This window comes from Panthera tigris, chromosome A2, assembly GCF_018350195.1.
Source record: "Panthera tigris isolate Pti1 chromosome A2, P.tigris_Pti1_mat1.1, whole genome shotgun sequence".
NCBI classification, from domain to species: Eukaryota; Metazoa; Chordata; class Mammalia; order Carnivora; family Felidae; genus Panthera; species Panthera tigris.
In genome coordinates this window covers 74,452,299-74,465,797 of record NC_056661.1, presented here as the reverse complement: position 1 = coordinate 74,465,797, position 13,499 = coordinate 74,452,299, and the positions used below count along the sequence as shown (strand labels likewise).

The window sequence follows — 13,499 nt, the reverse complement described above, 5'->3', positions numbered from 1 at the left end:
GTGATGGTGCAGTGGACCTAATCGGGAGTTCCCCTCGGCTGCCGTGCCCGGCAGTGTGACAGAGGCTTGTCCCATGTATCACAAGCCCAAGAAAAAATCCGAATCCAAAGTACAGTTTCTACTGTGTGTCACTTTTGCACCAATGTAAAGTTGAAAAACCAGAAGTTAAACTACTGTAAGTAGGAGACCATCTGTGTATTTTTACTTTTAAAAATGTAAGGCAACAGATGGGGTGCCTGGGTGGCTCAGTCGGTTAAGCATCTAACTTCAGCTCAGGTCAGGATCTCATGGTTCCTGAGTTTGAGTCTCGCATCAGGCTCTGTGCTGATGGCTCAGAGACTGGAGCCTGCTTTGGACTCTGTTTCCCTATCTCTCTGCCCTGTTCTCATTCTGTGTGTGTGTGTGTGTGTGTGTGTCTCTCTCTCTCAAAGGTAAACAATCATAAAAAAAAGTTTTTTTTTAAATGTATGGCAACAGAGTACTTTGGAAAATTATTATGAAAAAAAATTCAAATAAATTCTTACAACACATTACAATATATATTCAAAAGTATCTATGACATGTACATATGTATGAATGATGAATAAAAAACTGCCTCAGGTTAAACTTTCTCTCGCTCTTCTTCCTGATACTTCTAAATAATAGGAGGAAGAATGTCACAGAAATAAAAGCTTTACCTTAAGTAATCAAGGAGTTACAGGTCACCTATCCCTATTTTTTTCCTTAAAATGGAATCTATCACTCTTTAAAAACTTATAATCATCATTTGAAATTAAGGGAAAACAACACACCTTGCGTTCTTTAGCCATTTGAGTGCTGTGTTGAGTGCTGAATTTCCAAACACTGTTAAATGACCCTGCAGTGCACTATGTACTCATCACCACACTCTGTCCTGGGGACACAGACCTAGAGTCACCATCCTAAGGGGCTCAAAGCCTCAGAGGGATGGCATGCACACATCTAAACAGCCAACTGCAAGCCTGTGTGCTAAGTGTTCTAAGAAAGGGGTTCACAAGGTGCTGGGTGAGCAGGGGTGGAGCCTATATACTGAGGCAAATGCAATGGACACCAGGAGTCCATCAGGAAAAGAAAGATGGGGCAGGGCAGAGGGAATAGCATGGAGCCATGGATGTGCACTGTGTTCAGGGAGACCAGAGGGGCTCAGAGACGTGGGACACGGGTCACAGAAGTGAGCTATATCTGGAGAGAAAGGGGAAGTGAGGCAATGAAAGCAATTTGGATTTTATACTTCAAGCAGAAGGGCAGGGAGAAGAACAGATTTAATTTTTAAACTGCTAGCCCTGGGTAGGGCTGTTCGTCCGTCTGTCAGAAGGCCCCTGCAATGGCACAGACGAGAGTCAAGGCAGCAGCAGTGGAGGGGAAGAGAGGTGCTGACAAGGTAAGACAGAGCCACAGATTAAACAGAATCGGGAGGCAGCTCAGATGTTCTCATCAGGGCAGCGGCTGTGAGCCATAAAGCATGGAGGGATGGGTGTATCGTGAAGTCACAGATACAGACTGAGAGAGGGAGGACCAAATTTGGGAAAGCAATGCATTCATGTTCATCTGAGTGATTGTTATCAACAGTTCATGAAAGTAAAAATGGCCATCACGCGTTTCCAGGACAGACACTGAATTTAAAAGAGAGGTTTGGGTTATGGAGCCATCAGCGTACACATGGCCACAGGACTGGATAAGATCCTCCAGGAGCAGCCCAGTGAACAAGACAAGAAGTGTCCCTGGGGGAAGAAGAACAACATGTGGGCAAAAGTGCAGATGTCACAGGGCAGGCAGCCTGAGCAACTGGGAATTTTTTTTTTTAAGTTTTTAAAAAATTTTTTGAGAGAGAGAGCACTAGTGGAGGAGAGGGACAGAGGAGGAGGAGAAGGAGGAGAGAAAGAAGGCGGGGGGAGGGTGGGAGGGAGAGAGGGAGAGAGACTCTCAAGCAGATTCCACACTCAGTGTTCAGTGTGGAGCCTGACACAGGGCATGATCCCACAACCCTGGGATCATGACCTGAGATGAATTCAAGAGTTGGCTGAGCCACCCAGGCACCCTATAACTAGAAATTTTTAAGAACATATTCATAACTCTAAGAGAAGGTTCACAAATATTGGGGAAAAAATTAAATGTTTTAAACAAACATAACAATATTATTTAATCTGGATGTTGTGCAATAAATTGAAAGGTAAATAGTTTCCTTCAAAGGAAACAATCAACAAAACTAAAAGGTAATCTTCAGAATGGGAGAAAATATTTGCAAATGACCTATCAGATAAAGGGTTAGCATCTAAAATATATAAAGAACTTATAAAACTGAACATCCAAAAAACCAATAATCTACTTAAAAAATGGGCAGAAGACATGAACAGACATTTTTCCAAAGAAGACATACAAATGGCTAACAGACAAATGAGAAGATGCTCGACATCACTAATCATCAAGGGAATACAAATCAAAACTACGATGAGGTTATCAACTCACACCTGTCAAATGGCTAAAATTAACAACTCCAGCAACAACAGATGTTGGCGAGGATGCAGAGAAAAGGGAAGCTTCTTACACTGTTGGTGGGAATACAAACTGGTGCAGCCACTCTGGAAGAGAGTATGGAGGCTCCTCAAAAAGTTAAAAATAGAAGTACCCTACCTGCGATCCAACAACTGTACTAGTAGGTATTTATCCAAAGGATACAAAATTACTGATTTGAAGGGATACACGGATAGCAATGATAGCAGCAATATCAACCACAGCCAAATTATGGAAAGAGCCCAAATGTCCATCGGCTGATAAATGGATAAAGAAGGTGGAATATTACTCAACCATAAAAAAGAATGAAATCTTGCCATCTGCAATGACATGGATGGAGCTAGAATGTATTATGCTAAACAAAATAAGTCCGAGAAAGACCAATACCATATGATGTCACTCATATGTGGAATTTAAGAAATAAAACAGATGTGAACGTAGGGGAAGAGGTAAAAAAAAGAGAAGCGAACTATAAGACACTCTTAACTACAGAGAATAGACTGAGGGTTGCTGGAGGGAGGTGGGTGTGGGATGGATTAAATGGGTGATGGGCATTCAGGAGGGCACTTATCACATCAACAAGCATGAGGGGCACTGGGTGTTGTATGTAAGTGCTAATCACTAAATTTTACACCCGAAACTAATATTACACTGTATATTAACTAACTGGAAATTAATAAGAACTTGGAAAAGAAAAAAAGAAGGTAAAGACATGAAATACTGAATTACGTGTTATAGTTACATGGTCAAACTTTTCATCTGTCTTCCAACAAATAAAATATTATTTGAAAAGTACATTAATTCTTCAGTGCATTTGAAAAACGACTCATGTTTTTACAATCTGCAGGATGAGACTATACCTGCTTTCCGTATTCATTAGAAAGGACATTAAACACTTCATCTAAACACAGAGAGAATTGGAGTGATGTAAGGTATAACACATAAGTATATGTTTTATACACATGAAATATAAACCAGATTTATGTTCTGATGTTTCTTCCTAGCTGAGGTAACACTCACTTCCCAGGAAGAAACTGATTACTATGGTCTTCATTTTATTTCCATCTCAATATTAATATCCTACATACAAAAATTAAGAGTTAAAAATAAGGCTAGCTTACCTTAAGCTGTCCAATTTCTTTAAATTTATAAACTTCATATTCCCAGAGTGCTGCATTTTTCCCAAGAATTTTCTGGCATTTGCTGGCAGTCAAAACATCCCAGGGAGAAAGGAAAAAGAGAAAAAGAAAAAAAGAAAAAAAAAAAAAAAAGAATAAGTAATACATTTCCTCTATTGGTTTAGATAAATCTCTCATCCCAGAGTTGTGACAAATTTCTATCTCAAGTGCCAAAGAACATAAAGGTATTACTAGACAACCACTTGCCTGCATATACAAGGTTGACGGAAATCATGAAAATGGATATGAAATACTTAGAAATAAAGAGGAGTCCCTTTCAGAAGACTACGATTAGGAGTTGTAGGAGTTTTCCCAATGATTATCCCGTTCTGGGTTTCCTACTAAGCCAGATGAGCACTGCTGGTTTGGGAACCAGCAGGTTTGGGGCCTTGAAGAAATGTCACCATACCCAAAAGTACCAATTTAAACCACTTCTTGAATGGCTTGAAATAACAGACTACAAAATCAGACTTCAGAAAATTGGAAGGCTATCATTGTATATCATCTGGAGAAATATTTATATACGAATAAAAACTTAATTTATGCTGCAAAAAAACCACGTTTCCCTAAATCTCAGAAAGTAATAGGTAGGCCTCAAGGCTAGGTGTCCAAGCTGCTGTGCAGTCCCGCAGGCGAGCACCCTGAAGCTCCAGAGGGAGCCACACCCACACACACCCACACAATCACTATACAACATTTGTGTTCTTGCAAACCTGAAGCCTGAAATCTGGTCAGTTCTGTTTAATTGCCACCGTCTTATTGGGAGACCCCTCTCCTTGAATTATAGGCAGTGGTACTGAATGCCTTCTCAAGGATGTCTGTAGAGTGAACAGCCCCGGAAACGAGAGACACAGATAGTGTTTCCCTCCAGAGCCGAGGGCAGGTTGGTGATGATAAAAATACCGTGTTCCTCTGAAGCTAAGGGCAGGCAGGATTACTGCTCATTATGAAAGAATCAGATGCCCTAAGCTCAGGGTCCCTCTCCTGTAACACGACCGATGGCCTGCGCAGTGCCACCCGGCGGCCTTCCGTAGGAACTGGGGCTGTGGGATGTGGCACAAATGTGGACACTCCGGCTACGGCTACTACTGAGGCAGGCCTGCGTCTCCGACCCACTAGTCACGTCTTCTGCCAGCAACCGTGAAACCGATGTGCTAACTTGTTAGCTTATAAAAAGGGTAAACTCTCACACGCTTCATGCTTTTCACATCCTTCTCATTAAATCCCTTGTTTGGTGAAAATGAAGACAGTAGGTGGGTAAGTAACAAAGCCAGGCTGCAGTTAAGGCCGCTAATACTCAAAAATTACCCCTGCAAGAAAGATCTAAAAAATGCCAACCTCAGAGAACGGCTTATTTTACTGTAAACGTTTCTTTCTTCTACTTATACTAACAAATAATTGTAAAGATATCATTATTACCGTGCTGCTATGTCATACTCTCCTTTCTCCACCAGGTGGTTTATATATGCCAAGCCAATGTCCTAGGGAAAATGAAATGAAGGAATTCCATAATTAACTGGAAAAACTGGGAAGGTGAGCCTCAGTTCCTGAGCAGGCCATGACCTTAGGGTCCTGCTGGCACACTACTGCTTAGAATCTGTTTTATACACCTTAGTGTGCCGTACGTAATTATGCTCATTTCCTTCCATGTTTAAATGCATCTGTGTTTCTATTTTCACCAGGTGCCCCTAGGTGATTTTTATTGTGGGGGGAAAAGTATACGAGATGTAAATAAACATGGAAATCAATTTTTTTTTATAAATTTTTTTTTTAACGTTTATTTATTTTTGAGACAGAGAGAGACAGAGCATGAACGGGGGAGGGTCAGAGAGAGGGAGACAGAATCTGAAACAGGCTCCAGGCTCTGAGCTGTCAGCACAGAGTCCGACGCGGGGCTCGAACTCATGGACCATGAGATCATGACCTGAGCCGAAGTCGGCCTCTCGACCGACTGAGCCACCCAGGCGCCCCAACATGGAAATCAATTTTAATAAAAGGGATGCCTGGGTGGCTCAGTCGGTCAAGCGTCCAACCTCAGCTCAGGTCATGCTCTCACAGTTTGTGAGTTCGAGCCCCGCGTCGGGCTCTGTGCAGACAGCTGGGAGCCTGGAGCCTGCTGCAGATTCTGTGTCCTACCCTCTCTCTGCCCCTCCCCCACCTGTACTCTCTCTCTCAAAAATAAACATAAAAAAAAAAGACCACTAGGTTTCCAGTTTTCATCTGTGAACAATGGTCCTGCATTGGCTGATCTCTAAAGACCCTTCACACTCTTTCCATCTGCACATTCACTGTCACAATTAGCAAAGAAATGGGCTTTCAGTCACCGTATTTTTCCATAGTCCAAAATGCACTGAAAATTGTATCCGAGGTCCTAGATTCGTCTCCATGACACATATGACTCTTATTATGGAGACACTGAGGCAATCTGGCATTATGAAACTACTCTGGATACATTTTGGGATAATGCAAAGAAAACTTACCCCGCACACAATGGGAAAGTTTTGTATTTAAAGTGTATGTCACAAATCCAGTTTCCAAATTACCCAAAACAGCCTCCTAGCAGGTAGTCAAGCCTCTTGGTTACAAGCAGACACTGATTCAATAAAATGAAATATTTTGACCTTGCAGATTGGAAGGTCTGAAATAAAGTCTCTAAAAGGTAGGAAAAAACCTGTTCTTTTCAAATTACTTTCAGTCTCATTATAACTTATCAAAAGGTAAAGTTATGTTTCAAATAATAAAATTACACACTTACTAGAATCTTATGTCTTTTAATGTTCTTCTGGCTGATTTCAGCTGCCATCAAAGCTTCCTACATTTACAAAAGTACGATAAAGGGAGCAGAAAAGAAGGGAGGGAAAATGGAAGAGAGTGGGAAAGAAGAGGTTATAAACACTATATTTATTATGTTTTAAAGTTCTAGACTACATAAATAAAGCCCCATTTTCCCATGGCTTTTGCTTCAAGCATGGGCATTTTTAATGTTATGGTTGAATGAACCTCACTGCATTCAAACTCCAACAGAAGCAGTCAACCAAAATGAAGACTTCTCTTATTTCCATTTGAATGCATTTCCACATTAGGATATTGGAATCACATTTCAGACACAAATCAAAATACAGCAACATCTCCGGGGTTCAAACAAACAAAAAAATTCATCTGTCATTCTAAATCTGCATGACGTACGGTGACAAAGGGGCACTTTTCCTTTGTGGGATACAAAAAAACTTGATGCACACAGTTAAGTGTATCTGCAATTAAGATTTCGAAACACCCTACTTTTATCTTGGGAAGTTCAAAATTATGACTTTAACACAAATGTCTAAAACATAAAGTTATTTAAGGAACTGCTGGATCTGAAGCAATATGGTAATCACTGAGGTATGAACTCTGTAGCAATGCCGGGACTCAAGCTAGTTTATAAATGAAAACCATTTCCCCCCCAAATCCTTTCAGGCGGTTACAAACTTAAAGCAGTAAATGAGTAGATTATTTCGCGTCTGTTTGTTTTCAGCTTATTAGTATGTAAGCCCATCCAGAGAGTTTCTCTAAGCCAACCGTAATAATACCTTTACAGCTTTTAAAGTTAAAAGGTTTTCTTTTTGTTTAAAAAAAAAAAAAAGTCATCATGGGACATTTTTCTACTCAAATTAGTCTGAATCCAGACTCGGTGAGGTGGACATCATCGTCATCTCTGAACAAGTAGTTCAAACAATTCCAAGTGAGTATTGATTTGATAGCTTAATCTTATGTACGAAATTAGCACAAATGAATGGTGTCACTAACATACAGAAGAGACAATTCTGAAACACTAGCTCGATTTTATTTTCCTTGAAAAACCATAGGAGAAACACTTGAATAGGCTGCATCTAATGTGCCTCGCTCCCTCCACCACACCTCTTCCTCCACTGAACAACGAAACCAGTTAACCTCCTTGTAATCCTTTCTCCCCTCATTTCTGAAAAGAGTATTGGAAAGTTATCAGCCTCCTACCTATTTTAACTTAGGGCGTTCTAATTCACCGACATGAAAGATTTATTACACAAACCTTTTATCCTCTGTTACAGATGCCACCATACTTTCAGGAAAGTAAAATCAAAACTACCTCATATTTCTTCTTTTCAAGGAGCCAGTCAATGTGGTCATCTTGGTCCCGTTCCTTGGCTACGACAATGTCTCTTGGACTCACGATATAAAAGAGTGACTCCCCTTCAGAGTACTCTGTAGGTGAGGCAAGAAAGGAACAGCGTGGGTGGCCTGGCATTAGATGCTTCAGCAGCAGTTTCAAGGGACTCAGGTTATACAATTCCAGAGGAAACAGAAAACTTGGCTACCTTTGGGCAAGTCTGTTTGGCTCTGTCTGAAGGCAAACAATTATTTAAAAGAAAAAAAAAAGGGAGGGAAGGAAGGAATATCAAAAAACTTTGAAAAAATAAGGTAGTTTATAATTCTATGTTTAACACATTAACATTGTGACCTCGGCTGAAAGATGGTGATCAAAATGCTCTGTGTCACCTGTGTGTTAGAATTCATCTTCTGTATATAAACTTAATTTATGGCCATTTACAGCACTGTTCTATTTTTACAGAACAATTACACCCCACAGTTGGCAATAAATGTTTCCTCCTCATCAAGGTCAAGGCCACCTAAAGCATAAATGACAGATGCCCCAGGCCCCGGGGTCATCATCTATCATTTTAGCACATTGTGCACAACGCCAGTCGCGAGGGTTTCCTGCAGAATTCAATTACACAACCTGTTTGGAAGGGTTGCTAAGTGTGCAGTAGAGTTTGCTCTGAGCAAAATGCCTTGACTGGACACTTCCGGTTGTGAATCACATTTGCTTTTTGCCAAGTCCAGAATATACTCTTAATTTCTCAACTGATTAGGGGCTCTGTATAAGAAAGCTCAAATGGGGGCTCAGTCAGTAAAGCGTCCAACTTCGGCTCAGGTCATGATCTCATGGTTCATGGGCTGGAGCCCCATGTTGGGCTCTGTGCTGACAGCTTGGAGCCTGGAGCCTGCTTCCGATTCTGTCTCCCTCTCTCTCTGCCCCTCCCTCACTTGTGCCCTCTCTCTCTCAAAAATAAACATTAAAAAAATAAAAATAAAATGAAAAAAAAAAAAAGCAAGCAAGCTCAAACCGTATAGAGTATTTCTTTCTTTCCTTTGGCCAAAATGAGAACCAAAAATATTCTGGAAACAAACACAAACAAAAACAAAAACAAAAACATCCATTGCTTTTGAAGCAGGAACATTTCGAAAAGAAAGCTTAGGCTATTCTACTTTCATCACTATATTTTTGGATGATGTGATGACACTCTAGCACAGATGGCCTGGCAATGACCAAATAACAGCCATTCATCCTTGACTTCTGAGTAGTGACCAGCGTATTCATTCACCCGCTCAACAAATTCTCAGCGAACCCTGAGTCCCTGCCGGGCACTCTCCCAGGCGACAGGCATTTTGGTCACTAACAGGAAGATGACTGTCTGCCATCCCAGAGCACGCTTTCCAGACGTACACAGTTGGGAGTCATCTGGCAACCATGGAGAACCATGCTGCCTGATGTCACCGTGGGTGTCACACTCCACAGGGCAAGAGATATAACATAAGAACCAAGCCCACGGAGCCCCCTCACCTTGGTCTCCCCCTCCCTTCTGTGGGAGCTCAAGCAAGCTCTGAGCCTTGTGCCCTCATCCTCAACACAACAGGCCTGCCCAGGTATTCTCTAAGACCCTTCCAGCACCTCAATTTAAATTCCTGGTTGTGCTAACAGCATGTAAGGGGAAAAAACCCACAAGCGTAAGAAACAACATGAGCCAGAGCCTTGAGCTCTCACCTAGATGATAATCTCTGCACTCATTCTCCTGAAAGCCTCTCACGGTGAGAGCGTCCGAAGAGATCTCCTCACAGGTTTCAGGAAGCGGCTGGATGATATCCAGTCGAGGCCTGGCACGGTATTCTCTCTCCTGGGTGGGGACGGGGGAGGGAAGGGAGGGAAAAAGCATGTTTTCATTATGTTTCTAGAAACTGTACAAATGCGTTCCAGTCAGTCCTAGTTAAATGCCTTGGTTTCATAATTTGGACAGATGTAGGCCCTTCTAACCACCTGCATGACAGCCTTGTCACACCATGTTATCTTCTGACCTTTCCTGAGATCAAGGGGACAGGTGCTACTGAGTCCTTTGGCGGTCCCCACTGCGGCCCGTCCAGCTCCAAGGGCATGGCCACCGCACACTTCCACAACCGGCTTCGGCTCTTCCTCACGAATGTGGGGAAGCATAAAAATAACGCGACAAACTGCCAAGCCGCTGCCACCACTGGTACACTCACTGGTGACGCTGAGAAGCCAGGGACCGAGAGCCACGTCTAAGGCAGAATGCGCTCAGACGAAGAGGGCAACGGTGGCCATGTGCGCCACCCAATGTGACAGACAAGAGTCACTCGTGGCTACCGCGACCGAGAAACAGCTTTTATTTCATTTTAATTAATTAAAATGTAGATAGCCACATATGGTGAGTGACCATAGTTTTGAACAGTGCACCTCTAGGTCAGGAGAGAAGGGGGAGAGAGGGTTTTCTAGGGCCTGTGGCAGCGCCACTAACCTAGAAGGCGATGAGATGCACATTGTTCTCACAGAGCTCCTAAGTTACCCCTTAAATTACCTAAGTGAGTATTACTGCTCCAGATATCACAGATGAAGGAACGGGGGATGTTGTTGTAGGAAAGAAAAGTCATGTAATGGGGAGACTGCAATGTGTGGCAAAACTGGGACTTATGGTAAACCTTGGACTTGAAGTCAAGTTTGTTTTACTTTGAAAGTTTGTGCTTTTTGAGCATTTGGCACACAGGCATAAAACATACGCTTGCCGGTTTTCCGAAGCCTCAAGACCCGCAGCCGTGGGACACTGGCGCAGAGAACCCAGAGGCGGGGCCGCGTGGGAGATGTCCCCCAACTCCCCACGTCCCCCAAGAACCGCAGTGAGCCTGCAAGAGTTCTTTGATCCATTTTGTCAGGTTAACTGAGAGGCAATGACATTAGCTTTGCATCTCATATGTTTAAAAACATGCCAAAAATAAAACAACAATTATGAAAGATCGACTTGTAGAGGGCAAAAACAAGGGAGTATACAGCAGAATTTTTCACATCTGTGGAAAAATGAGAACAGTCTCAATTTTGAAACAATGGGAAAAAGTGGAAAGGTTATAATATTTTAAAAATGAACTGCTGTAACAAGGGCAAAAACACAATCCAAATTAGAACAGCAAGAATAGAAAAAATATTGGAAGCAAATAATAGTAAAAGAAAACCACCTTGCTTGGCCACATAAATAGCTCCTTTAAATGCATAAGAAAACCATCAGTGATTCATCTTGTTCCTTTACAACCTTTTGCTCACTGGTCGTGTGGCCCCTGCTTATCTGTGACCTTCCCAGGAGCAAGATTTTGGTCTTGCTGGCCTTTGATCCCCACTGCTTAGCATGATTCTTGCTACACGTATGCTTTGTTAATGAATGGAACAAACATAAGGGAGACAGCTGAATAAATCCAGATGGAATTGTCCACGGCCACTATAAATGATAATGACAGGAGACGACACAGCCATATGGAGAGAGAATGGAATAAGGTTCACAAAAATAGGGCAACACAGAAAAGCGTGCGACCATGACAACAACGGTGCGGAATAACGCACGTACGTGATGGGTGTAACGGGGAGACTATTCTGGGGGAGGATATGCGTGACATAAAGACGAATTTTGTCTAATGTCGCAGTTACACTGTCTTTTTCATATGAGAAAAGAACAAAGGGGGGAGTGGTTTGGCCCCCACGCTTGCTTTATGCCTTTGTCTTAATTTTGTCAGTTTATTCTGTGTTTAAGGATCTCAGGTGTACTTCAGTGCTATATAAAAAGCTACGTGTACTGGCACACACAACTGTAAATCATCTCCAAGACCCTCACAACTCTTCCTCTGAAGAAATTCCATTTTCTAATGTGGTCTATGGGGTTGGCCTTTCTTTGGTTTCTACTCCTTTGTAATCCTCTTCCTTTATTAGCAAAGGTTTCCTTGCTTCCTTTCTTTTTTGCTCACTTGTGCATCGGGCTTTCCCTTTTTCATTTTACTGCTTCCTTCCTCCGTCTTTCAATCACATTCTCAACCCACCCCACCTTCCTCATCAGAAAGCACTGTATTTTTACTCCCTTGGGAGCCACTGCTTTCCTTTGTTTTCAAAAAAATAAATAAATAAATAAATAAAATAAATAAAATAATAAAGTGATGTCCTGCAACAGGGCTAGAAGCCAGACCTATTGATTTTAGTAGCTCTGAGTATTCACTTAAGTCTAAAGCATCCCATCGCCTAGCAACGTGGGTGCCCAGAGCTTCAGGTTACTATAGCAATGACTTCCCATCGCAAGTGCTCGCTCAGAGAAATGCTCTCAAGCTACCACTTCAAAACCAGGCCTCCCAGGGTTTTTCTCCCCATTTTATTCCTAGCCAGTTGAAAAGGGGGGAGAAAAGGAGAGGATACGGACAAGGAGAGCCTTCTTATTGTAGAGGACCAGACAATCAATTTGCAATTTCTTTTATACGTGGCATCTAAGAGAAAATCCTTTACAGTAAGCTCTCCTTGTTTATGCCTTGAAGCCACCCCTGCTCCCTTCCCGGCAGCACCCCTGGACGCTAACAGTGAAGACAAGCTGGGAAGGGGGCTCATCCAAGCTTCAAAGGAAGACCGAGTGTCTCCGCTGGACGTGGCCTCCACTGGATCACACATACAGGCTTCCCTCCAAAGTCACGTCCAACGATGTTTGGATTCTCTGCTGCTTTCTATCAGCCCTACGTCTCCTTCCCTCACATTTGCATTGATAACTGAGACTTCGCCACAATCCATTTCAGAGCAAAATCAAGCTGCTCGGGATCGGAAGGCCACTGGGAAGGAAGCAAATCTGTCTGGACCACGGGAAATAACGAACTGCCCTTTCCATAATTCCCTCTGACCACTGGGACCCCTGTTGTTGTGGCAGATCAACTTCATTGCTGTCATTTCTGCTAATGCACAGTGTCAGCTCCGTTTCTTCGCCCTTCAGCAAAAGGAATCCTTCATTCCTTTCGCCTAAAATACCAAGAGATGGAAAAAAGAGGGAAAAAAAATGACTCCCCTTTGCTCAGCAAGAGGAACAAAGGCAGGCAATGAGTGGAGCTTCTGAAAGGTAAATACATAATCTCTGCCGACCTTATTTTCTAGGTCGGGAACTTCTGCTCAGACTACAGCACAGCCCTTTCCTGGGCAACCTGATCTGGGAATAATGCTAAAAACCGAATCCGCACTTCCTTTCGTATTTGGGGTAAAAAAAAAAAAAAAAAAAAAAAAGGATAGAATAAAATTACCGTTTTTTCTGAAACCTCTTTGACGTAGGAAAGCACAACAAGCTGGTCACAGAGAGGTGCGAGCCCACTGATGTAGAATTCGGTTTCAAACTGAGACACTGCAAACAAAATGGGGAGAAGACTCCGTGTTAACAGGAGCAAACAGCAGCCCACCAAGGAAAGAACACACGGACTTCGAACGCTGGGTGGATTTACTGGAGAAAGCCGACGCAAAGGGGGTGTGGATAATCACCCCTTTTTGACAATAGTGAAGTGCCAGGATAGGATATCCGGGAACTCACACTTGAAATTTTCTATCACCAGCAAAAGCGAACCTGACAGTAACACCAGCGTGAACAGTCCAAGGTGACATTGTGAGCAGCTAATTTAAAAATGACATAGTTCAACCCCATGAAGGCA

At 42.5% G+C, this 13,499-nt stretch overlaps 1 protein-coding gene across 1 annotated transcript in view; it reads right to left on the bottom strand.

Annotated features, from left to right (window-relative positions):
- The window catches only part of VPS41 (VPS41 subunit of HOPS complex), a 185,954-nt gene that overhangs the window by 44,152 nt on the left and 128,303 nt on the right, over positions 1–13,499 (bottom strand). Inside the window, exons 11-16 of the mRNA XM_007094790.3 lie at positions 13,101–13,198; positions 9,550–9,679; positions 7,813–7,928; positions 6,463–6,519; positions 5,127–5,188; positions 3,651–3,732 (exon numbers count right to left, since the gene is read on the bottom strand). Coding sequence (XP_007094852.1) covers positions 3,651–3,732; positions 5,127–5,188; positions 6,463–6,519; positions 7,813–7,928; positions 9,550–9,679; positions 13,101–13,198 — 545 coding nt within the window. The remainder of the gene's footprint in view (positions 1–3,650; positions 3,733–5,126; positions 5,189–6,462; positions 6,520–7,812; positions 7,929–9,549; positions 9,680–13,100; positions 13,199–13,499) is intronic.